The sequence below is a fragment of the Sitophilus oryzae genome, unplaced genomic scaffold, assembly GCF_002938485.1.
Source record: "Sitophilus oryzae breed Bouriz unplaced genomic scaffold, Soryzae_2.0 scaffold_111_pilon_pilon, whole genome shotgun sequence".
In the NCBI taxonomy this organism is placed as follows: domain Eukaryota; kingdom Metazoa; phylum Arthropoda; class Insecta; order Coleoptera; family Curculionidae; genus Sitophilus; species Sitophilus oryzae.
In genome coordinates this window covers 10307990-10335168 of record NW_022145749.1, presented here as the reverse complement: position 1 = coordinate 10335168, position 27179 = coordinate 10307990, and the positions used below count along the sequence as shown (strand labels likewise).

General features: G+C 31.2%; 2 protein-coding genes across 3 annotated transcripts; one reads left to right on the top strand and one right to left on the bottom strand.

Annotated features, from left to right (window-relative positions):
• Positions 1-595: 595 nt before the first annotated feature.
• On the bottom strand, positions 596-24726 carry LOC115885919 (zinc finger and BTB domain-containing protein 24-like). Of its 2 annotated transcripts, XM_030904952.1 has the most exons (4): positions 24405-24725; positions 16081-16496; positions 5246-6172; positions 596-1210 (listed from the first exon to the last, which is right to left on the bottom strand). In XM_030904952.1, the coding sequence occupies exons 1-4, from the start codon at positions 24587-24589 to the stop codon at positions 1194-1196; spliced, it is 1545 nt and encodes a 514-aa protein (XP_030760812.1). In that variant the 5' UTR covers positions 24590-24725; the 3' UTR covers positions 596-1193. The 2 variants fall into 2 exon arrangements, with proteins under 2 accessions (XP_030760812.1, XP_030760809.1); XM_030904949.1 differs by having other exon boundaries at positions 596-6172; positions 24405-24726.
• Positions 24727-24925: 199 nt separating this feature from the next.
• LOC115885927 (40S ribosomal protein S4) lies at positions 24926-27140 on the top strand. Its single transcript, XM_030904960.1, has 6 exons — positions 24926-25062; positions 25379-25637; positions 25861-25958; positions 26347-26451; positions 26639-26835; positions 26970-27140. Exons 1-6 carry the CDS (start codon positions 25060-25062, stop codon positions 27091-27093), a joined length of 786 nt encoding a protein of 261 aa, XP_030760820.1. The 5' UTR covers positions 24926-25059; the 3' UTR covers positions 27094-27140.
• Positions 27141-27179: the final 39 nt, after the last annotated feature.

Below are 27179 nucleotides of genomic sequence, written 5' to 3'. Positions count from 1 at the left end.
TTAGACCTTCTGAAGATATCAAAATATTTACTTTTTTATTTTTATTTTTAGAATTTTCACAATTTATACTTCCTAACACTTTTAAAATAATTTTGATATAATAATAAATAAGAATATTTTTTTAATATGATAAATTTTTCGTATACTCGCTATAAACTCATGTATTTGTATATACAGTTGTTTACGATATTCTCCGATAGTGGCAGCACCGGTGGAGAATGCACCAAGCCTATTACTTCAATGCGATCAACATGAATGATAAAACAGGACTGCCGGTGAAATACAAAACCAGAAATTTATAAATTCTGCCGTACCGAGCGCTACTGTAAAAATTTTAAAAATTGACTGAAATACACTAAGCCTATAACTTTTCTACAATACAAAACACATACAGAACCTAGAAAATATATTTTTGTTATATCGGGATATAAGATATATTGTAAAAACTACTAAATAATATCATTTAATATTACAATTTTTATTATGAAACCTTAAGAAGCTATACGACTGTTATAGAATAATTCAATACTTTTAGAATTTCATTTTGGTGGTTGGAATATTATCAACATTTTTAATAAAATTAAAACACTAAAACTATATTATATATCAATTTTTATTTCAATTTTAAAGAACAAACGTAAAATGATGTCAACTTAAAGGTAAACATCTTCTATCTACACAGCTCTTTTATTTTATCTATATAAAACAATAGAACGAATTTTACTTATTTCTTGAAATTAATAAACTATTTTACATATTGTCCAATAACAACACCTCTTCTGACTAGTATAATAACAAAATAGTCTATTTGAAAATAAAATAAATGAAAATAAAATCTGTTAAGTAACAAAATAAAATCTCAAATATCTTTATAGTACAGAATAAGCACATAAAAAGAACAAAAAAATATAACAAAAGCTACTTTCTATTATATTGGTTATCCATTTTAGATGTTTTAAGATCGAAGATTAAATTTTTTAGACCATTTAAATAGAAAGAAGCTTAAATAAAAAATGATTAACAAACACAAATCACAAAAATTTGCCTTTTGGCACGTTTAGTTTAAGGCACATAGGCGATATAACAAATTAAAAAATAAAAATCAGTTAATATTTTAAGTATTATCTTGTATGGCCTCTATATTTATATGCTAGCAATATATGGCTTGCTTTATTTTCAACCGCAAATTCAATTTAGATGATCAAAAATGCTGAAATACAAAATAATAGATTAATTTAAAACAATCCAAAGAAACCTAAATTTAACTAAAAATTACTATATTTTATTTTATGACATATATTCTATATTTTATTAAGTATTAGTTAACACAAAAATTAGTTCAAAAAATTACGTTCAAACTTGCACGCATTCAAATTGAAACACATTTCAATCACAATAAAGATAATCTACAAATTAAACTAAAATATTTAAATTCATATGTATATATTAGATACTCTACAATAAATAACGTTTGAATGATATTTTTCATTTAAGTGATGTTATTAATTTTTCTTTTTCAATATACAGGGTACTCCGAATTATTATTGGGAAATTTCACCAACATATTCTGCAGATAAAAATAAGTAAAAAAAGTTCGTATAAATTTACCAGCAAATCAATATATGTCATCATTGACAAAAAATAAATATGTTGACTAGATATTTATTTCACTGAAATGATAAATTTGGAAACATTTTATTTTTAAATTAATCATAACTTTTTATAGAAAAAAATATGATAAAACAGTTTGGCACTAAAAAGATGTTGAAATTTATTATTTCAGTCTAGTAACTATCTAGTCAACATGATTATTTCAATTTCAAATATCTTGATCCCCATAGCGATTTTGCCCTTAGCTATTTTTACCAAGATTCCCCTTTATAACGTAAAAAACGGCGGAAATGTATATTTTTTCTCTCAGGAATGTAATACAAATAATAGTCGAAAACTTAATTACTCTTCAAAAAAACAGTTAGTAGCGCCCCCTACAATTATACTAATAATGAAATCAAATTTCTGATATCGAAGAATACCCAGACACTAATTTTTATACATACCTATATAGACGTTAGTTCAGAAATTATTTGAAAAAAAAACGAAATAAAAATTAAATTTTTACACCCAGTATCTCTGAAATGAAGCTAGGGCATACATTTATATGAACTTTTTTGTTTATTTTTATCTGCAGAATATGTTACCAAAGTTTCCCAGTTACAATTCGGACCACCCTGTATATAACATAGTAACTCTGACATTAAGCAAATTATTAGGAAAATAAAAAAGTCAAATTATTTCATATAAAAAAGATAACATACAACTCGGCAAATATAGGATGATATACTTAGCTAATTAGAAAATTTTTCGTTTTAAATGTGTTCAGATAATATATTTCTTTACTTTATTTTAAAGATTATTTTGCAAAAATATTTTTTTCAGAACCTAAAAATACCCAATTTAAGAGTTTTTCGAGACAATACCATCTTGAAATTACAACAAAAATGAGCATTATTTTTTAATGCCAGCCATTTCTGACACTTTAATTATTTAGAATGACTTACTTAATATAAAATACTTGTATTTTTGAGTTATACGTGTTTCATTGCAGTTTTAGAAATATAAACGCCGTGTTCTACCGTGTGATCGAAAAAAACGGCGTCCAGTTGGCTTGGAAACAACGATCGATGACATTCCCTATATAATTTTACATATAAGATAACAGCGATCTTCATTTCATAGCCATCGCTGACCCCGTTTTTTCGATCGTATTGTACTTGTTACTGGGCCTAGCTAGTGCAATATACACTACTAGGCCATGTGTTTATGCGATTTTATCTACAATGTGCTCTTATATCATCCTAAATTTGACGAGATCTATTTAAGACGGATTTCATATTGACATCTATTAAAAGTCATTTAACGGTTAATTGCACATCAATCGTGTTATACAGTCAAACTTGTTAATTTAACGTTCCTTCTGTCTGATATATTTATAAGTACATAATATTATTATCACTATCTAAATATCCAGGTAATATTGTAGATATGTATAGCAATTGAACACATACTAATATCAGCCAATATAAAATTATGTACTTCCAAAGTAGTGGTCAATATATAATATGTAACCTTTCATCCTTTTATATATCCTTTTTTATAACTTTTAAAAGAAAAATGATATGCATATGTCAAATACAATACGATCGAAAAAAAAACGGCATCAGCGATGGCTATGAATTAAAGATCGCTGACATTTTATATGTAAAATTATGAGGAATGTCATCGATCATTTCCAAGCCAACTGAACGCAGTTTTTTTTCAGTCATACGGTACCTTGATCAGTATGAGATATATAATATTTTGACGGATTATTCAACTAAATGAACATGAATGAACAAACTAAATCTAGATTTAAATATTTTTTAAATTAACATTTTGTTAAAAATTATGTTAACGAAACTAAATAATCGAATCCTATAATTTTTCAAATTTACTAGATTTTAAAATTTTTAAATTAGGTATTAATATAGGAACAATTTTTAAAAATTTTAATATTTTAAAATCAATAGTGAAACGCACAATAGAGTGAATATGAGAAAATAAACCTTCAAAAAATAAAATAAATCTTCCTTAGTTAGGGTCATCAATACTGCTCAAATTAGGTAATATTTTTTTGATTTTTTTAATGTAAATATGTTTTATATTCGACTGTATTTAATTTATTCTGAGCAGATAGTAAGAAATATTCTTCTACAAGAGCGCAAAAGATAAAATTTAGCAAAATAGTAAATGTATGCAGTACTGATAAACTTCAGAGGCCTTATGACGGATTTTCATGGCGTCCGATATAAGACGATATGATATTAATTTTATTGTGGTTGAATTTAAAGGTTTGAATTTATACCTACTAAAGGTGGTTGAATTTAAAGGTTACTTTGATTGGTTAGAAAATTCCATCGTTTTTAAATTTATTGCATATAATTCCAATAGTCATTTCTTGTTTTCATTTCCATGTCTTTTACTTATCAGTCATTGTTAATTTCTTACCACTCTTTGTAAAATGTAAAATTACTGGAAAGAGAATTATCATTTCCTGATAGCGATCGGCACTTCAAATTTGTCAAGAAAAAGTAAAGTTACATTACAGATGTCGAAACATCAGTAGTGGGATTCTGTAAGGTCCGTAGCAAGAAATTTCCTGTCTAGCCTAAAAATGCAACATTTTGAAATTCGCCTTGTATTTCAGGAACTATGAGGGCTAGAACAAATCTGTGTGTAGCATCTTTAGTTTCATAAAAAAATAGCACAGTGATTTGAAAAACGCATCTTTGTATCTTTCCTGATAAACGAAAAATCTTATAAAACACTCGAAAATGAGACACCCTGTATAGATTATTAACTCGATAATAAAAAAAATCCACTAAAATCTTCATCCAAGATTCTCCACTAACTAAAGAGAGGGTAGTTTTAGACACAAGGAAAACTGAAAAACAAAAAGAACTTTTAACCTAAAAATAAGGATTCAATATCAAAATAGAACTTTGATGTCTTTCAAGCAGAGGAAATACATTTCCATAGTAGCAAAGTAATGATAAAGCAATCCCACATTTTGTAAAAATCCGCAAAAAGGAATCAATTTCAAATTTTCGAAATAATTTAGAATTCGGGATCAGATCCTACAATAACAATGCAGACTTTTGCCAAAAGAATAATAATTGTACTTTTGATCAACTTAAAAATGTATTTGTATCGTTGCATTTAGTTGACCCACAAACCTAGTTACAAGAATCAAACTGCGATTTCTTAATACAGCCTAAAGTAAACTCCTTAAATCCCTTGCAACCGGTAGCGAACCTCAACATCTGCCTCAACTGCTCCATAGTTTTGAGGCACAGCACCACGCAGCAATCTTCACCTTTCTCCTTACATCCGTCGGTTTTCTGAACGATACCCAACAAAGCCTGCTTGAAATAGTTCTCGTTGCACGAATTCTGAGCGATTTTCGCACAAGAAGAAGATCGGTCCGCCTGGACTGGCTCACACTTAATTTTAGAAGCGTCGCAACACTGTTGATTATTTGAAGCTACCGGAGTATTAGTTTGGCAGTTAGTGCTTGGTTCCAAAGAGGATGGTACCGGAGCCGGGCTTGACTCATTGATTGTTAATGCGGAAGCGGTAGGAGCGGCTGCAGCGTCTTCGTTGGAAGCGGCATTACAAGTCTCGCAGCTAGCATAAGAATCGCACTTACAATTTTCGCATTTGCAGATTTCTGCTTCGGTGGCCAAGTTCCTCAAAGCGTCGGAATTTTTGTTCTGGTGATGCTGGTTCAAGGACGATAGAAAACGATCGACGTTTTCGATGTCTTCTACCACAGAAACCCTGCTGTAATCGCTGGACGCGTTAGTTTGGACTGGAGGTAAGTTTAAGTACGATTGCACGGCGGTTGATATAGCCGTAAGAGGGTTTTCGTTTAGATTTTCTTGAAATATGTTCAATTGACCCATGTTAGAGAAATTACCGACATCCCAAGAATTCGAAATCTCCTCGTGGCTAGGCATGGACATCTGTAAAACTTCAGACGACGGAGAACTCACCACAGGCTTCTGCTTAGTCACAAATTGAGGTGTGACGTCGTTGGGAGCCACTATAGTCTTCACGCTTAAAATTCGTACGTTCGTGTTATTGTTATTCACGCCTGAATTATTAATTTCAAACATATTCTCGTTAAAAGTATCGGCGAAATCTAACAAGTTAATACCGGCGTTCTCAAATTCAGTAATCAAAGAGTTTTCCTCCAATTCTGGCTGAGGTTCGTTGATCAACGTGCCTTCGTCTTTCACCACGCTTTCAACGTTCTCAGTTCCGATGTTGAACGGTAGCTGAATATCCAGCGGTTCGGCTGTATTAACGGTAGCGTAGTTCTTCAAGCCGTTGGCCATTTCGAATTGGGAACTCATGTCGTTTTCGATGACGTTGGCGTATTTGGCCTTGTTTTCGATGTGCAGCTGGTTCACTCGGTCGGTGATGGGTTCGACGGGCTGCTGGAAACCGGTGTCCATTGATGAGTTGTCCGAACTGAAGTTGAACGAGTTGTAGAAGTTGTTGAAACCGAGGGAATCGACGTTCTGGTCGGAGAATGTTGGGGACTGGTTGATTGGAATGATATTATTGGAACCTGCAATAGAAATAAGTATGTATAGTACTTCCAAAATCAGTTGGAACGGTTTGAGGCTCTTAATTTCCGTGTTCCAAATAACCACACTATAATAAAGATTTTCTATTATTTCCTGACTCAGTATAATCATTAAAGCTTCATTCAGAACCTCGCAATTCGTGGAATAAATTAGTGGTTTCAATTAGCGTATAAGCTTGTTCCTTTAATTTCAATGTAAGCATTCAAAACGTCAAAATTAGTGGTAGGCATTCTCAATTAATGTAAAAAGTTATCACTCTTTTAACTTTTCCACTAATTATACTTCAAAATTGACGAGAAATCTCATTTTGGCCTTTTATTATCATCCGTCAAGAGAAATTGTAGTTAGAAATCAAAAGTTTTTTATGAGCTAAATATTAGGCTTTCTCTATGGATACAACTGACTAACGCAAACTGTTGCTAGGATATTTTATTAATTTTAAGAACTAATTAAGACTTATTAATTACCCAATTCAGAGAACCATACAAATCAAAACCTTATTGATTTACTTTTAGGAAACATATTTATTATAAGAGTAGTATTCTCGATATAAATAAGAAGATGAGGTGAGATCTTTTTCACACTCCCTGGTATTATGTTTATTTATGCTTGAACTGCATATTATTAAAGATGTTTTCGAATTAATCACGAAAAGTGTAAAGTGCAAATAGTTTGACCATTTCAGATATATAGAGCGTGTTAATAGATCAGATTACTAAAATATAAATACAATTCCAATTATTTTGACTCAGTCTGTGAATAATATAATTGATTCTAAATTTTAATACATGAAGCGTTTTTTTAGCTTTTACATATGAGAGAGAGTAGCATTTTTATCAGTGATAACTATACCTATATCTTTAAAATAATTTTATTATTTTCCATATAGGTATAATATTTATTTTTTTAAAAGTCTAGTTTAAAGTAACTTAATAATCTTAAATCGGTAACCCATTGACATATTTTAAAAGATCTACGTTCTTATTTACTTTTCTTAAACGTGTGCAATGTTTTACGGTTATCAAGATAAAAGATATTTTAAAGACTGATTTAGAGAATGTAAAACATTTTTCAACGAATTCTATAAAGATTTTTTTTTTAAATTTAGTTAAAATAATGTATCGTATATTTTTTTTATATTAACGATAGACGCATTATAATAAAGACGTATTTTGACGCATTTTATTAAATATGAACATAAAAAATCGTCAAAATTTAATATTGAACACACAAAAAAATAAAAAAGGTTCCAAATTAAGTGTTCAATCTTGGAGTACTAGGGAGCAACCCCATGTATTCTCGTCTCCCTTACTACATGCGGAGCTCTGTAGAAGTGGACCGACTAACCCTTGCGGTGTAATTGACCTCAAATCCAAGGAGGCAATAGAGAAAGAGGGATATATCCTGTATTATGGATACGGGACAACACCAGTATCACGTCTAAGAAAAAACCAAGTTAAAGAATTGGAGAAAATGAAGACAGATCCTCCAGCCTCCCCCTCACGGGCACCTCAGTCGAAGACAAGCTCCTCGACTGTGAAGGACACGGAGGACTAAACCCCAACTTTGGAGGGTGTATACTCTCGTAGGAGGTAGATACCCACTCCTCGGAGGATGAGCATCTGTTGTCAGAGTAGGATGGGAAATACCGTGTCCCCTCTACAACAGGAAGATCCCCATGTATAACGAGTTATAACCTGTATGATGAGCTATAACTCAAAAAAGGGGGACACAAGACACAATAGATTTTTAGGTCGCGGTGATAACCCCCCTCTTACTCATGCTACATTCTACAAGTGTTCAGACAAAAAATATATTTTCAAAAAATAATTTTTACTGCCAACTTTGAATCACACACCATTCCAACCCGATATTTTTTTTCTGTATCGTTCTTAAAATATTTTCTGTGGAAGAATGTGAATAAAAACATTTACAGAAAATATCCGGTAAATGATGAAGATAAGATATAATATACATATATAGATAATTCATTCTACATCAATTAAATTTTGTCTTAGACAACAAAGGCATTTTATTCATACAGTAGGTATAACTCTGCCTAATGAGGGAATATAATATATTATTATGTATATTATATTCCCTAATATAATAATATATAGAGTGGTCCAAATTATATTCGGGAAACTTCGGTAGCATATTCTGCAGATAAACTAATTTTAAATTATTAAAAGTTTGCATAAATATATGTCCTAAAATGCTTCGTTTCGGAGATCAAGGTGTACAAGTTTATGTTTCGATTTTTTCAAAATAATTTCTAACCTAGCGTCGATATTTGGATGAAAATTTTTACAATTTGATTTCAATGTCAGTATGGCTCCTACTTGCTAGAGGGCGCCATCTACATGTTTGTTAACTGTAATATATTAAAGTAATATATTTTCGTCCGTACCTGTATTAAACACTACTGAGTGAAAAAATATACATTTCCGCCGTTTTCTACATAAGAAAGGTTCTCAGAATATTTGGAATGGAAATTATCAATACATGTCATGATTAACAAAAATAAACATATTGACTAGATAATTATTTGACTGAAATTATATATTTAGGAACTTTTCTTTTCAACTAATTATTAAAATTATGATAAAACAATTTCTATTGAACTTTTGGCACAAAAAGATTTCCAACTTAATATTTTTAGCTTGATAACTATCTAGTTAACATGTTGAATTTTTGTCAATGATGGCATGTATTGATTATTTCGATTCCAAATATCTTGAGAACAATTACTCGTACCAATTTTATGTGGCGCCCCCTAGGCATGCTGGCATTCAATCGAATGTGTCATGTCAAAAAATAACCAGACACCAATTTTCATCCATATATGGAAGTTAATACAGAAGTTATTTAGAAAAAAAAACAAATAAAAATGAAACTTTAACACCCTGTATCTCCAAAAACGAAGAATTAATTAAAGTTCGTAAAAGTTCGTAAAAAATAATTAAGACATTATTTTTTAGGAACTTTTTTACTTATTTTTATCTGCAGAATATTTTCCAAATACAATTCGGACCACCCTATATATCAGTGATAGTTGTCTGACTGTCTGAAATCTCTTTACTTTACAGACTTTACAACTTCAATACATTTAAATCTAAATTTATAATTAAAATTGCAACACAAATTTTGCTATTTAAATTGTCGAACAGACCTTATAAAACAGTTCTACATTGAAAAATAGCGCAAATACCAGCGATAAGATAATAATGTGTTTATATTCAAGTAGCTTTATAAATAAAGTTTTAAGAATGGTAATGATCACTATTTTATAGCATTTACAATGTCACGCATGTCAAAACTCTACAGGGTAAATCAACGAATGTGCAGTAAAATGCATAAAATTCTAGTTTAAGATTTAAAGACTTGGCTAGATGACTACGACATGTATCAAGAATAATTTTACATTTACATTAGTAATAAGTATTAATTATACTTTATTAAAGTTTTAGATGTTGTTGTCTAAAGACCCTTCTAAAAAATGTCAATACCTATGTGGCGGATTCATCTCTCCAAAAAAATCCATTATGGGTATTTCGCCACTGCACTGCAAGAAAATACTGCTTGTCAGAAATTATGTTTACAATTATACAAATTTGCTTAACAAAGAAAAAAATGCTTAACGTTTCGGAAAGTTTATCTCTTTCCGTCGTCGGAAGCAAAAAAAATACAAAGAGTATAGAAAAAAACTATTTAAAATATTTAAATTCAACTAATCGAGAACACTTTACTTTTTTAAAACAGATACGTCTACAAGAAACCGTTGAATTTGTTGATGTTCTGTTAAAATGACATTATATCAAGTTAAACTTCAAAATTAACAGAGAGAAACAAGTAGAGTTAACAAGTACCAGAGAGAAACTAATAACTAAAGTGAGAGGGCTTGTGGAATAGGGCATTTCGTAGACAAATTTATTTTGTCACCGCGCATCCCAGACGCGCATAGCGTTTAGGCGGTCAAAAAAGGACGTTTTCAACTTTGCAAGTTAAACATTTGACATGATTAATTAGATTGTCAGTAGCTTTTTCTATTTCTTAGTTCTAGAAGGAGATAACTAAAATCTGTTGATATTCGGAGCAAATCGGAGTAATAAATTGTTTTTAACTGAATGTGCCTGTTCTTTTAGCTTGTCAGAAGAGAAGATTATTGTCATTATTGATTATTTCAGATTCCACGATTATTCCAAAAATGGCATTTTTGTATTTTTTTTTTGTGGTTGAGACCCAGACAAAACGTTTCCTTTAAAGGTAAGTTTTATCTCGGTAATTATTTTAAGATACCTAATAGTAATAGTGAGTGCACATAATAATCGTACATTGCTAATTTAACTTTTTTAATTTAAAACATCACATTCTTTTCTGATACCTATGAAACGACTAGGTATTATACCTGGTATTATTTCCAGTAATACAAATTATTTTCTTCAACTGCTAGGTTCTTTTTAGAGAATAAAGACTATCAAAAACATTGAATACCTACGGGATACCTACTGATACTCTGTGCGAGATCCCAACCGTGCTTCCCTGTTCACTCCCAACCAAGTTAGATAAAAAAGATACTGAAGATTGCAGCCTTGAGTTGGAGTATGGCAAGGAGTATGGAGTTAAATAAATTATTATATTCCTACACAGTATTTTATTTATAGGCTTTAATGCTTTAAAGTCTAATAATAAATTTTCGTTGTCAACAAAATAATCTAAAAAAACTACGAAGATTTCTTATTATAAACTTAAAAGATTAAGATTCGGTTCAAATACACAAATTTTAAATTTTTGGCGCCAGAATATAGGTATGAATGCTACTATATCGATAATGCGCTCATAGTTCGGGTTAGACACCAAAGGCCGCGCCCCTAACAGAGTCTTCAAAAATTAACGTTGATCGGTCTCTCTCACTTTAGTTATTAATGTTCTCTCTGACAAGTACTACCTGATAACAATTACTTAATAACGTAAAACCAAAAAGCCCAAAATTTTACGTATGTTATGTTTATTTATGTTGTTCTTTAAAATCAAAGAAGCGATTGCCATACATTACTAACACCTACAGATGCATGAGCAATACACATTTATTTTTATTAGATTGAATTAAAAAGCCTCTTTTATTTTTCTGTTAGAGGCTATCGCTTCTTTCATTATAATTTTGGCGGTATTAAAATTTATTCTGTGCCCTGTGTCCCATGAATGCTGACAAATCTTAGATTTGTGAAAATCTCCCTTTCTTAAATAATCTTTATGTTCTTTAATTCTAACATTTAAGGGTCTAGATGTTTCACCAATGTAAAATTTATCGCATTCACGGGGTATTTGGTATATTACATTTTTTGTTTGTTGTTCTGTATTCATTGGTGTAGTATAAAAGGTGATAAAATGGACCTAAGTGTATTTTGTGTTTTGAAAGATGTTCGTATGTTATATTATTGTTTTCCTATCCTTCTTATCTTTTCCGAAACGCCTCGTATGTATGGATTTTTTTTACAGTGCAGTGGCGAAATACCCATAAAGGATTTTTTTGGAAAGACCCTTCTACACATAACGTTTTACCGGTCAGTCAAAACATATCAAGCAAAAACTTGTATGTAGGCGAAAAAAATAAGATTCTGACTTTGACAAGAGAAAATGCTTTCTGTCCTTTGGTGTTGTTCTTAGTAAGAGGTGGCAGCGCTACAACGGTCGCGATATAAAACAATTTCAAGTTCAGGGGTTTTCATTTTAATTTCAAGTTCTGGCGGGAAGCCGACCATTCCAATCTATATTTATTTCCTTTACCTATGGGCGGGGCTAATATGAACAACCGGCTACGTCGCTTCACATCGCGTGGCCGTGGTGTGGCTCCAAATTCGTTCGTTTTAAAAATATTATTAGATTTGGCTATAGGCGCCCTCTGTGTCATTAATAGGGAACTGTCTCATCGAAAACATGCTGTTCCGTAAGCAATGGCCATCTGGATTATGTGTTATCTGTGGTATAAATGACAATGTTTAACATATCGTAAACAGTAAAAAAGAAATAAAAAATACTTCCAGAATTCTTGACATAGACGGTAAAAAATTCGTATTAAAAAATATACTAATAATTCATTAAAAACTATCGACGCCAACTAAAAGAGAATTAAGCTACATTAAATTCAGTAATAAACTAAGTAAAATAATAATTTATATATTAAAGTTCTCCTCAGTTTACTGACACACTCAGTATAGTTGGGAATAATTTTATTGTTAAGTAATTACATACAAATATCCGCAAACATTTTTATCAGAAATGTCAATATTACAATGTAAATCTTATTTACACAATATCGTTGACTCACCCTGTACGTGTAAGATAGTTTTACATAAATAATAAAATTGTTCATTGTTTATAATTTGTGTAAATTTGTTAATTATAGAACTATCATAATTAATAACACCAGAAAAGGTTATGAAAACAATGTTATATACTATTTATTACGAGAGAAGAAAATTTTTGGAACCTAACTATAACAGCACTGTCTCAAATGAATAAAGTAAACAAATTAAAAGATAACAACCACAATTGATATCTTAAGAAGCGGTATAGATAACTAAAATGATAAATATAAATCTGTTTATAGAATGATTTAATGAATATTTTCCATGTACTTAAAATAATTTAGGGGTAACTCTAAAAGTAATAAAAATACGAAACATATTTTTATTTAATAAATTAAATTTAGAGTTTATGTTAAAATTGAACATCAGTGAGATCAAAAGTAGGGTTGGGCGATTTTACCTATCGATAAAAGTTATCGCAATTCACTTATCGATAACTATCGAATTACCGAGAGTTATCGGTTTATATTATCGATAGGTATTGATATATCCATGTATCGAAAATTTTTAAGTCACCTAGGCCCGGTTGTACATACTCGGTTCAGGATGAGATCAGAGTTCAGACAAACCCTTACAATCCTAAATGGGAATGGGGGTCAAGTGGCATATGGTTTCAAACGGCGTTTAATTAACTTTTCAGTGGTATCCTACTTTGTTGCTTTTTGTCCAGAGGTTTCCGAATAATCGCGTTTCAAAGTTGCAGCAAAAATTAAACATGCCTCCATTGAGATTTTGGTTTTCAGGCTAGTGTTTGCACAAAAATTATTGCAATGGGTCTCTTTGTAGTACAAATGATTAGACGATTAGCTCTTGAGGCATATTAAGATACAGATCACCCCTGTCAAGTTTCCTTCAATAAATAAAGGACTAATAATAGCATTTCCAAGAATACCAGCCCAAACATTAACTTTTTGAGTAAATTGTGTATGTCCTTCTCAAAAAATATGTGGGTTTTCATCACTCCAATATCGACAATTTTGTTTGTTAACATTTCCATTTAGAAAAAATGAACATCCATCGAAAAAACAGATATTAGGCAGAATGTTAGGGTTGACTGAATGTTAGGGTTAGTGACACTGAACAGCCCAACCATGAAAACCGAATTAACAATAGTAATATTCGTGTTTTGGCTACATCTTTTAAAATGGTTGTTTTTTTTTGTCGAGACAACAACGTATTTTTAGAATTTGTTGATAGAATTGCAAGGCTTTTTGTGGAATTTCAGTGATAAGACATCGAATAAACGCAAATTAACTAGGTAGGTACTCTTAATTTTTTAGATTACTTTTTGATGTAAATTTTTTGAGGTTACTTGCTAATCCCGGAAACAAAATTTCAAACGGTGCTACACATGGCCGTACCGAAGAGGAGGCCGTACCGAAGAGGAAACTTCCCCCCATGGAAGTTGCCAACTCATTCGAATATGAGAAAAGAAACGTTAATATTCATGACATTTTCTGTATATTAGTATTTCGACACCCCTAGAAAAAGGTAATGGCTACGTCCATGTTGCCACCTAATCTAATCATTTGTACTACAAGGAAAACCCTTGCAATAATTTTTATGTAAACACTAGCCTGAAATCAAAATCTCAATGCAGGCATGTTTAATTGTTTCTGCAACTTTGAAACGCGATTATTCGGAAACCTCTGAACAAAAAGCAACAAAGTAGGATACCACTGAAAAGAGAATTTAAAACGATGTGCCCCTTGACCCCCCATTCCCATTTAAGATTGTAAGGGTGACATCTACCCCTCCTAGGGGGTTGAAGAAAAAGGCTAAAAATATTCATTTAAACTGCCCCCCTTACAAATAAAATTGACGTTTCTTTCCGATTTTTCATATTTTTAACTGCAAGAAGATAGTAAGGGTGGAAAATTTTAAAATTGCCACAGTGTATATCGATATGTTATCAATACATCGATAGGTGACGATATAGTTATAATTTTAATTCAGTTACATATTGTTATTGGATACATCGATAACTATCGACAGCTATCGATATATCGAGAAGAACCCCATCCATAATCAAAAGAAGTAAATACCATTACCATCGAGAAAGCTAAAAGCTTAATCCTTCCGAGTCACATCATCACAAGGAGGCAATAAACGGAACTTTTTGTAGCTACACACTGTACACTTTCCCGCGTTTTCATCTAGATATTGTACTATTCCAGATTATATTATCCTTGGGAAAGTGATTAATTTAAGAAAATTACTTAGTAAGAATAAAAAAAATACTTTTTAAATATCAAAAACAAATCTTGAGACACTTGTTTCAAAATTATATATAGAATATTTGTATTATATAATATGCCCCCCCAGATTGTCTTTACAAGAGGAAAAACTTTTTTGTTATTGACATTTGGAGAAAAATGCATACATCATAAAAATGTTTGCTTGTTTAAAATGGTTAATCATACTTTTCCAAATTACCATACCGTTTCAGAGAAAATTAAGAAAAACATGAAAATATGGTGGAATTTTTCAAGAATTTTTGGAAAGTCCTAAAAAGGTTTCTATCCTAAAACAATTCGATTTCATTCTTTGATAAATGGTTATTATTAATTTATATTAACGTCACATTCTTTGCTGTTGTTAAAGTATCACAATTATTAACAATTTATTTTTTCAGATAAAACAACGAGATTTGGTATGTTAGTATATGACATAAATTGGGATTGATTGACGTATTCAATTGTTTTCGGTCACTTTCGGTTTCACCGGAAATGACTACAACTTTTGATTTTTAAATGACACCCTCGGTATTTTTTTACTTTATTCGATAGAAAATGACACTCTGAATCGAATGACATATCGTATGTCAATTTTTGATACAGTCACTCAAAAACAAATTCTATTTTAAATTTCAATCTAGAGTGCCATGGCTGTGTTAAAAACACTAATTTTTAATCAAGGAGCCTTGGAAAAATAGATTTGATCGTCTAATGTTTTTAGTGTCTTGTCCTGGCCGGTTAAAAGATGCCCAAATCGTATTTTTAATCATATCTCAATTTTTTCAAATGGAACGAGGGTGGTTCATTAGCATATTTGGAAAAATAACTTTTTTACGAATAATTTGATACCACACACTTGGTATTTTGAGTCAAATAGTCGTTATGAACCGCATGTTACAATTTTAAATAAACCATATGCCAAAATGTCAAAAGTTGACGTATGATATGTCATTCGATTCAGAGTGTCATTTTCTATTGAATAAAGTAAAAAAATACCGATGGTGCCATTTAAAAATCAAAAGCTGTAGTCATTTCCGATGAAACCGGAAGTGACCGAAAATAATTGAATACGTCAATCAATCCCAATTTATGTCATATACTAACATACCAAATATCATTTTTTTATCTGAAAAAATAAAAAAGTTATAGGGGGTGGGCCACTTTTGAGACGCACCAGGTATACGAGATTCACCTTTTCTTTTCTTGTAAAGACAATCCGGGGACATACTGTATTAAATATCATTAACGAGGTATTCTATCGTGATTTCTGCAATCTTTACTTACTTGTATCTATGTTTCCATCATTTCCCTCAATACTGCCCCAATCCAAATCCCTCTGGATGCTATCAAAATTGATATTTCCTTCGAAATCAAACGTCGTGGAAGCCTCATGTTTTATCGTCAATTCAGGATGTTTGAGCGCCTCGTATTTAACCATATCAAAATCGCTTTTTATCGGTTCCGATTCATCGGTATTCGAAGGTTTAATGCTGATTTGTTGTACTGTATTTATGCTCTGGTTAGATGGTTGTCTCAGGTGGGTTTTGATGTGCGACTTGAGACTATGTGACGTGGCAAAAGCCCGACTGCAATCCGGAGTTTCCTTGCAAGCATATGGCTTTTCCCCACTGTGAATTCTGTGATGCGTTTTCAAGTGATGGGAAGCTGAAAAGGATTTGCCACAACCAGTTTCTTCGCATCTAAAAATATAAATATTTAAGATAATCAAAATAAATAAAACTATGGCGTTTACAATCTACGAAGCTATCAATAATGACTGAAATTGTTGGCAATACTGTGTTGGAGGGTTTTAGGATTGGTACTAATGCTAAAACAAATTATCGTTCGAAAAATTTTAAGAAATTATGCCAATTTTTTTGGTTTCATTTTCTTCATCTTCTTGAAAATTTACAAGTTTTGACTTTTGTATTTGTAAAATCAACATATTTTTCAATGTAAAAAAAATACTATTTTTCAATACAACTATAATGTTCAACTTAGAAAATAAATACTTAAGAATCACAGCTTATTTTCAACCCATTATTTAAAACAAGGATATAAATTGAAAGTAATCGGCGAAGTAACTTTAAATCAATACAGACTTAAAAATTTTGAGCATCCTTTAATTATTTATTAAATGTCAGAAACGTGTAGACAATTTCAAAATACTTTTTAACAAGGATGTAACAAAAGAAGATGGATCAATATGATAAGCTCATGTAAAGGTACATTTTGTCTTTTAAAGCACAGATAACATAGTGTTATCAGTGTTAAAAGCATGTATAACTTTTTACTTTTTACTACTAGTTTCAGATTCATCATATTGTTATATTGGATACTGTTTAACAAACATTTGTTTGGAATAAAACCAGTTTATGATACATTAATATGCGTTTTATTATCAAAATTTATTACGAGCACATAGCCTATAGGCTAACTTATATTTTTTATTATCTACACTTATGCAGTAATTAAATTAGGAAACCTTCAGATTAAATTCATTTCATTCTGATCTTGTTTTGATTAGTCTCGCATTATTATCGAAAAGGAATTTAAATATCGTCAAAAAATTAATCATATTATTCAATTTTTATTATTTTTTTTTTTTGATAAATATTCGAATTTCTAAAATTTATTGCCAACCAAATGAGCAAAATCAGAATAGCCAACTATTTAAATCGTCATGGATTGCTCCGTATGCGAGGGTTGTCTTTTATATTTTGCATATATAGAAACATAGTAGGCGCCTATCAACATACAGAGTGGCGTCTCTCATACGACGCGGAGGCTCCAATAAGGAGAATGACAGTTTGTATTGAAATTAAATTTTGTGAGCATATGTAGGTTAACTGAAAGCATTTTATACAAATATATAGTTACACAGGGTGCCTGATTCTAGGAAGAAAATAAAGGTGAATTTTATTAAAGAAGCATATACCTAAAATGTAAGGATTTTGACATATTTCACATTTTGTGGAAATGAAGAGTAAATTTTAAATTTCAATAACAGCTACCTAAATTTTAGTTAACCTGGTATAGTCTGATATTTAATTACAGTAACCATTGTATGGTAAACCAGCCCGATTCTAGGAAGAAAATAAAGGTGAATTTTATTAAAGAATCATATACCTAAAATGTAAGGATTTTGACATATTTCACATTTTGTGGAAATGAAGAGTAAATTTTAGATTTCAATAACAGCTACCTAAATTTTAGTTGACCTGATATAGCCTGATATTTAATTACAGTAACCATTGTAGTGATTGTATGGTAAACCAAATTTAAATTTGACCCGAAAAGTTATACAGGGTGAGACAAAATTAATATGGAACATTATATAGTCACTTTTAAAAGCAAGTTACTCCTTTATTTTAAATGGAACACCCAGTATATTTTTCCGGTGTTCAATGGGGAATTTATATATCTTCAAAATATTATTAAGGTTGCCTACCCCTCAGACAAATATTTTCCTAGATATTTTATTTTTTATGATTTTGCGTCAGTAGATCTTTATTATTTGAAAAAATCTAGGTAGCTGTGATATACTTTTTGTAAATTTAACAAAAATTATACGGATTAATAACAAAAATAACAATACGGATACCATGTCTAATCCCATACAAGTTAAAAGGGGGGTGCGACAGGGTTGCGTGCTGTCTCCACACCTATTTAATTTATACTCAGAAGCTATTTTCCAAGAGGCTCTGGAGGACGTGGAAATGGGGGTCAAAGTTAATGGAGTGTGGATTAATAATATCCGCTATGCCGACGATACGGTCTTAATTGCAGACAATATACACGACCTACAACAACTCGTCAACAAGGTAGGAGAACAGAGCAAAGCAATGGGTTTAAACATCAACATCAAGAAAACCAAATTTATGATTATATCCAGAAACCCAGATGTGTTTATAAACTCCATTCTAACATTTAACTCATGGCCCATAGAAAGTGTAGATAAATTTAAGTACTTGGGCATCTGGCTCTCCGAAGATTGGACATCAGACAAGGAAATTAAATGTCGCATCGATCAAGCTCGACAGGCATTCTTGAGGTTTCAAAAAGTACTTGTCTATGCTGATTTTGACCTTAGCCTTAGATTAAGATTCGTAAAGTGTTGTATGTGGTCGGTGCTCCTTTATAGCATAGAAGGTTGGACATTGAAAGCAGCTACCATCAACAAATTGGAGGCTTTTGAGATGTGGTTATATCGCAGAATCCTGAATATACCTTGGACGGCTAGATTGACAAATGAGGAAGTTCTCAGACGCGTTGACAAAGAGCGTGAATTATTTGAATTGAAGGCAAGATCGAAGACCGGAGGGGTATCGGAAGGAAGAAAATGTCTTGGCTGAGGAATATTAGACAGTGGACAGGGCTACTCGATGTTCAGTCGTTAATACACACCGCCCGGAACAGAGAAGCAATGGAAAATGTTATTCCAAACATCCATTAATGGATCTGCACTAGAAGAAGAAGAAGAAGAAGAAGAAGTAAAACTACTGAGCACTGAATACTGAAGAAGTTGGGAGCAACCTTGAGGTTGTCCAATTAGAATTCCTGCATTTTAACTGTGGTTGCCATATCGTAGGTATTTCCGTACTAGGATTGCTAAAGATTTTATTATTGTTTGCTATAAAAACGGCTTTTTTAAATTTACACTTTTTTCAGTGAGGTTCCATGTGGCCAACCCGAGCTTCCGACCACTTTACATTGTGCTGTTTTGACCAAACATGGTCCGCAATACCTGACTGGTTTCACCTTTTGTACAGGTTTTTTGTGCTCATTAAGTCGTACATTTAGAGGACGTTTAGTCCTCCAATATACGACTGAGTGCATTCACATGCGTATGTTTTTTATGTTCGTCAAGTCGTACATGTAGAGGATGTTTTATCTCTCCAATATACGACTCACCGCACTCGCAAGGTACCTGGTAGATGCACCCTTTCTCTTGTTTGTGTGGATCACAACATACTTTTGCAGAAAATTTCATATTATGGAGTAAATAATTTGAGTTCGAAATTATTGGCCGATTATCTTGTAAACCGATCTCAACAAACATTAGCCAACGGTACGCTCTCTGATGTGAGTGTTGTAAAATATGGGGTTCCGCAAGGCTCAGTATTAGGACCTTTATTGTTTTTAATTTACATTAATGATTTACCTGTGGCTACACTTCAGAATAATTTGATTTTGTTTGCCGATGACACTACTATCTTAACTTTATTAGCGAAACGCGCGTCCAGTGTTTAAAAGTAAAGTGTTTTATTTTGCTAGTAATATAGTACTGACAAATTGATTCTTTTCCAGTGGCGAAAAACTAAAGGAATATTTTTATTGTCTGATGTGTCAGTATAATGAAAAATGCATGAAGGTTATTGTTTTGTAATATACTTAATTGTTTATTTATTGCCTTATTTTATACAACTTAAGTACCTATTACTCATTGATCTGCTAAAGGTGCGATTTCCTAGCGATGTCTGCCGTCCACGTCTCGCCGTACACTGGTTCTTTTTTGAACGTACGTGGCTAAACCTGTATATCAGTGTATATCTGGGTGCATTTCAGTTGATTTCAACAAATTCCGACCGCAGCGCACTCTACGGCAAAAATCAGAAATTATCAACACATAGTTCACGCCGCCGCACAGAGGGGATTTTTTCCAAATTCGTGGACAAAATTTAAAATTCTGAAATGAGCAATATTCTCATAATTAATATATGAAATGAAAGGCAACCTATCTATCTATAAGCTAAAAAAAAAATTATTATAAGTTTTCACCGTATTCTCTAGTTACGTTGATCCAAAGTTAACCTTGGCAAGACAAAATGTTATGCTGGCTGTCATTACTTAAATTTTCGCTACTAATGACGTTTGGTTTTATTGTGTTTCCAATAATTTTTTGCGAAAAGTGAAACATGGATTGTGTACCTTCATGTATGTAGAATAATATAATATTTTACTTAGTAGTATTTTAAAAATGCATATATAAACTTTTATTGGTTCTGTTTTCTATTGTTCAAAATGAAAAAAGAAAAATTTAAGCGTTCATTCGGTTAAGCATTTGGTACCCTATTAATGCGTATTAAGCTCAATGCTTTTCACTGTCTTATTTATCAATGCTTAATCTTATTAACTGTGAAATAACTCTCGAACACTCAGAAATGCTTTTTTAAAAATTTATTTATTACAAAAAAAAATTGGTTTTAGTACATGTGTATGCTATGATGGTTGACAATCAACTGCCTAATTAAAATGAATTAGAATAAAAAGTAAAAAGTATATGTCAGCTTAATTGTCTTGGTGGGAACGGCTGTCTTATACAAAGTAGGCGAGCAATAAGAAAGAATTTTATAAAACTTGAATTTAAAGGGGTTGTAACCACCCTTTCAATATTGAAATAATTTTTATTTAAGAAACCACTGGTTTCGCGACAAAATGCTTGAACACGTATTTTTTATTTTTGTTTTTGACATACGAAGAATTTTTTTCCACAACGATTGTCCCATAGGGGGTGAATATAACCCCCTTCTCATCAAGCTGAAACCAATGGGAGTAAAAAGCTGAATTTTGGCTTACGTATAGATTGTTAGGTGTAGAGGTTCAATAAGTAGGGATTTTTCGAAACCCAAATTTTAAGGGATGAACACCCCCTTAAATATTTTTTATTAAAAAAAAAACATTGATTTTGGTGAAAAGCGATAGAAAATACGCGTTCAACCATTTTTCTGCAAAATTAACCATTTTTTAAAATAAAACATTTTAGGGGTTGTATCACACCCTTAAAATTCATATGTAATGAAAACGAAAAACATAAGAACAATTTGCCCAAAAAATACATGTTTAAAGATGAAAACTACTGAATATTTTCTTCTAATAATTAATATTACCTCTGTTTCGAACTTTGCAATTTTTTTCACCCTGTATAGCATCAAAGTGTATAATAAACATTTTCTTAGTAAATATGACTCACTTTTAATGTAAATACTCGTTTCGAAAAGAAATAGTAAGTTTATCCTACAAAAATCATTTTGGCCACGAATTTGAAAAAAATCCCCTCTGTGCGCCGCCGCCGTCATGTCGATCGCGTTAAAATAATATTGAAATCGGGATTTTGTCGTAATATTTAAGTATTTTAGTTTTTTACTAGTACAGTTATTGAGACTATAAAACACTCAGGTACAAGGTTTGTATGATTTTGTTGTTTCGGGTAGTAAAAAATAAGTGAAAAAGAATTGGAACTAGGCGTCTTGTTGTGTTGTGACAATCATTCAAATGTTAATAAAATTGCCCAAAAAAATGTTAACGCGTAAAGGAGAGCGTAATTAGGGCGTTGTTGGGTGTAATAACATTCAATAACTCAACTTTCCCGGATAATTCAACTCTCCCGAAACAACATTTTATAGCCTCATAATTTCTTACACCGATTTGATCAATAGTCAATAGATAAAATGGATTCAAGCAGTTCGACGAAACAAGTGAGAAAACAAAGTGCTCCTTACATAATCAAAAAATTAAATAGACATATACTATGAGAGGATGAAATATAATTTGCAATATTAATGGTATACTTTTTTAATCAACTAGTGATTAAATATTTTATGAACATCTTCTAAAATTATAATTATGTACCTTTAAAAAATTTCGTTATAGCCGAAATAGCTCTAATTATGCCCCACTAGCAAAACCGGTGATAAAACTATGCTCGCTACCGTAGTTGAACTCATCTAAAAAAAATTAACTGGAATAATAATAAATTATAATGCAAGTTAGACCTTCTGAAGATAAAATATTTACCTTTTTATTTTTTTGTTTAGAATTTCCACAAATTATACTTTCTAACACTTTCAGAACAATTATATACTAATTTTTTCGTTTACTCGCCATTTAAACCCGTATATTTGTATGTGTTCGTTATTTACGATATTCTCGGGCGATGGCAGATGGCAGCACCGGCGGAGAATGCGTCAAGCCTATAGGAGAACAAACAAATGCGCGGCGCCGCGCCGCCGCCGTCCGTAGACATCGCTAACAAATCCGATAATACATACATCCGTTTGATAGATGATAAGAATTTTGTTAAGTTTTAGACATTTTTTTTCATTTATTATAATATAGTAATTAATATTACTAGATAATAGTTAAAACTAGAATGTGCGTTGTATGTCCAAATCTCGAAAAAAATAACTTATATTCCTCTGAGATGTAAAGAGATTCTTCCCAAGTTCGTTGGTCGTTTTTATCTCACTACAAACCAATAGTCATTTATATTATATGTTATGGTGCCTCTAAGATTACATATTTCTCTGAGGTCAATAATTATACGCATATTACCTTTATGCGTTTTAATATGGGTTCTAAGGTTGCCAACAGTACTATACGTTCTATTGCAACCATCGTATTCACAGTAATAGCGGTTAATATTATTATTATCTTTGGTTTCTTGCGCCCGGGAAATTACAGTCTTTTTTGGTAACACAATTCTATTTTCGTTCAAATCGATGTTTCGCATTTCGGGAATAGTAGGTGAAATTGAGGTAGTATACCTGAAATGGTATCCTTTTATTAATAAATATTAAATTTCATAAAATTTTATTTATAAATAGAAATCAGGTTTAATAACAAATGCCTCTAGCTACAACGCTAACTTCCGAATATGAATAATCAGCAACTAAATATGCATATAAATATTGCCCGCACGTAATTTATAAACTTCAACTTTTTAGATTTTTTCCAATAGCATGGTTAAATAGCTATAAGTTATCTATAATAATAAAACTATCTATAAGGACTATAAGTAGGTACTCTAAATAGTGTCAGTGTAGTCAAAATTTATTTAATTTAAACTATTTACTAAAAAATACTAAAATTGCAGGAAAAATTAATTTAATATTTACCTACAATTTAATAACAATTTGTAAATTTTATAGGTAATTTTATTATTTTTTAATATTATAATTTCCCTTTCAAAGACTCTAAAAAAAAGATCTAAATCAGAAAACCGTCTGGTTGATTAACAACTGATTCCTTGTTCACTCAAGGTTCACTCAATCATTTTGCTATCAAAATAAACAGGAAGTAGTTTTTGATAACCCCCCCTAACATTAGATTCGGGATTTTATAAATCAATGTTGCCAAGTTATTAACTTTTCCTCAAATTCCTCAAATAATTATGAAAATATATAAACAAATTTGAAGCTTTTTAGGCAAATTTAGAATTAATTTTATCTCTCTAATTACTGTTTTATAGAGTATCTAGATCAGAAAACCGCCCTGTTGATTAACAACTGATTCAATCATTTTGCTTATTGCTATCAAAATAAACAGGGAGTAGGTAGTTTCCGATAGCCCCCCGTAACATTAGATTTCGAATTTTATAGATCAATGTTGCCAAGCTCATAATAAAATAGAACAATTTAAAAACTTTTCCACAAATTAAAAATCAAAATATAATATAAACACTGCAATAGTATTTCATAATTTACAGCATGTTATTCATATTCAGTTTTAAAATAAAGAAACTAGAAGTTCTTGAATTAGCAAACTTGGCAACTTTTCAAAAACTGATTTGCAGTTTGCAGTATTAAATGCAGTTAAAAAATGTTTACCCCTCATCGGAATCGGTGTGATCTTGTGATGTTACGTTCTGGATGAGATATTTGTCGGTAACAGTATTTGTTGGAGGATCATCAGGAAACAGAAATTCTAGATCTTCATTTATACAATCCTGTAGGGTCATCATATCCGCTCTAGCTTTGTTCTCATGTTTTTGAGTAAAAAATGTCGCGCACATGATTTCGATTGTTTTTCGCGCAGCGAAACTAAACACATCACAATTATATTATAATCAAAACAATTATGGACAAAAAAACCATATTTTCCGGAAAGCAAGATATGACTTAAGACTTAAGTCAAATTATTAATGAACACCAGATGGTGCTTAATTACTTTAATAGCCCCGCCCACTTTACTTAAAAATAAACAAAAATTTACAATGGAAAATATCTAAACGAAACAGAAATGCATTTTATAAATATTAATCAATATTAATCATACATAATTTAAAAGTAGAATAGTCAAATTCCCCGCTAAAATTAATTCAAATATGAAAAATATTCTTTAAAAAGTTTGTAGGTTGGTGTCCCTGATAGCGATATTTGAACTACTGTCGCGCTCTGTGGTTCCGCTAACGTCAACCATATGTCAACGTCAAAAGTCAAAACAGAATTTCTTCTCCCTCTTTTTCGCCTTTAAAGTGGCAAGATGGTGAGTGGTTTGTTAAATTTCACAATTTCTGCAATCATCTCAAAACTTCCAATATTAATTTAGTTTATTTTTTCAAAATAACATACATAATACATAGCTGTTTTAATTGTTGTAAGTATTCTTTGTCATATAAGTGAATAATACACAAATTTTTAAAAGAAAGTTGTTGCATTTTCTAAATCTTTTTGACTCATGTTTATGTAAATTTTCAATTGTATTAGCAATATTTGTTAGTTTTTATGGTGTTTGCAGAAATTCCTTTATTTATTCCGGCATATATTCTCGTCAGTATACTTATCTAAACATAAAATTTTAGGCAAGAGGTCCCAAAAAACATTTGAAGCGTTTAAACGCACCGAAGGCATGGATGTTAGACAAATTGGGTGGTGTATTTGCACCTCGTCCATCTACCGGACCTCACAAACTAAGGGAATCACTACCATTAGTGATTTTCCTCCGTAATAGATTGAAGTATGCCCTGACAAATTGTGAAGTTACGAAAATTGTAATGCAAAGGTTAATTAAGGTTGACGGAAAAGTGAGGACTGATCCCAATTATCCAGCTGGATTTATGGGTATGTATATGCATATATGTCTATACATAGAATGATTTCGTGGCCCTATCGAAGCTATGTTTTGTTGATCAATAATAATACATAGTCAAAGTGAGGCCTATAGAATATTTCTGTAATTGGTCACTAGATAACTCTTAAATAGTTAATTTAGTATTACCCAAGCAGAAAACAATTACATTTACTTTTTATAAATTTGAAATTACTTTATTGATGTTGTTTTTAGATGTCATTACTATTGAAAAAACTGGAGAATTCTTCCGCTTGATCTATGATGTTAAAGGTAGATTTGCTATCCATCGTATCACAGCAGAAGAAGCAAAAGTAAGTAAAGTTGAATATTTTAATCTTTGGCAAACTATTAGAGGTATTTTTGTTATACTATAAACATTGGTAATATTATGTTTTAAATTTTAAACTATGAATTACTTTTTTTTTCAAAATTTCTATTCTGTTTCTTAACACTTTATAGAAAATGATGAAAACTAATTTTAGGCATTTAGAATGGTTGAGGACTTTGTTCTCCTATTCTAAATTATGATCTATAATGATTTAATTACTTACTCATCTGATATTTAACATGATGCTTTATATTATACAGAGCCTTCTATGAAGACTACATTTTACCACTACCCATTTACTGATATTAAATTTATAAGCATCTGTTTTTGAATGAAATACTGCTGGAGATTGTTAATAGTTCTTGTTTTAGTATAAACTTTGCAAAGTACGTAAAGTACAAACTGGTCCTAAAGGAATCCCCTTTTTGGTTACACACGATGGAAGGACAATCCGTTATCCTGACCCTATGATTAAGGTAAGTGAATTATATTTAAAAATAGTTTAAAAAACATTTTTGAAATGATGTCTTTCTTTTTACTGAGCCTATTATGATGACTCTATTTTACCACTACCCATTTACTGATCCAAAAATGATAAAACTTTATTTACATCTTAAACTATAACACACACAGTCAGATAAAGTTAGTTTCCTTTTATTCTAGGTTAATGACACAATTCAGCTGGAAATTGCTACATCCAAAATATTGGATTTCATTAAGTTTGAATCTGGAAACTTGTGTATGATTACTGGAGGTCGTAACTTGGGACGTGTCGGTACTGTAGTGAACAGAGAAAGGCACCCCGGGTCCTTTGATATTGTGCACATTAAGGATGCCAATGATCATACATTTGCAACTAGGTAATATGTTCTGTGTTTATTTTTACAATTACTTGAAAATATCTAATATGGCCAAGCCAGGGAGAAAAGAGACAAATGTTTTAAGGACTTTTTGAAGAATAATTTTTGTGTTTCTAATTTACATTTTTTTCTAGGTTAAACAATGTGTTTGTAATTGGTAAAGGAAACAAAGCCTTTGTATCTCTCCCAAGAGGAAAGGGTGTCAAACTGACTATTGCTGAAGAGAGAGACAAGAGGTTGGCGTCAAAGTCGCACTAATTATTTTAGTGTATATTTTTAATTAAATAAAAAAAAAGAAAATTTAACTTGGTTTTATTTTTCTTTCTCAATACAAAATTTCGAAC

Coding starts and splice junctions, on each gene's coding strand:
- LOC115885919 (XM_030904949.1), bottom strand. CDS start 24,589: ATGTGCGCGACATTTTTTACTCAAAAACATGAGAACAAAGCTAGAGCG. Junction 16,497..24,404: donor CACACCGATTCCGATGAGGG/GTAAACATTTTT, acceptor TTATATTTTTAG/ATGCGAAGAAACTGGTTGTG. Junction 6,173..16,080: donor TGATGGAAACATAGATACAA/GTAAGTAAAGAT, acceptor TTTCTATTGCAG/GTTCCAATAATATCATTCCA.
- LOC115885927 (XM_030904960.1), top strand. Junction 26,452..26,638: donor ATCCTGACCCTATGATTAAG/GTAAGTGAATTA, acceptor CTTTTATTCTAG/GTTAATGACACAATTCAGCT. Junction 26,836..26,969: donor GATCATACATTTGCAACTAG/GTAATATGTTCT, acceptor ATTTTTTTCTAG/GTTAAACAATGTGTTTGTAA.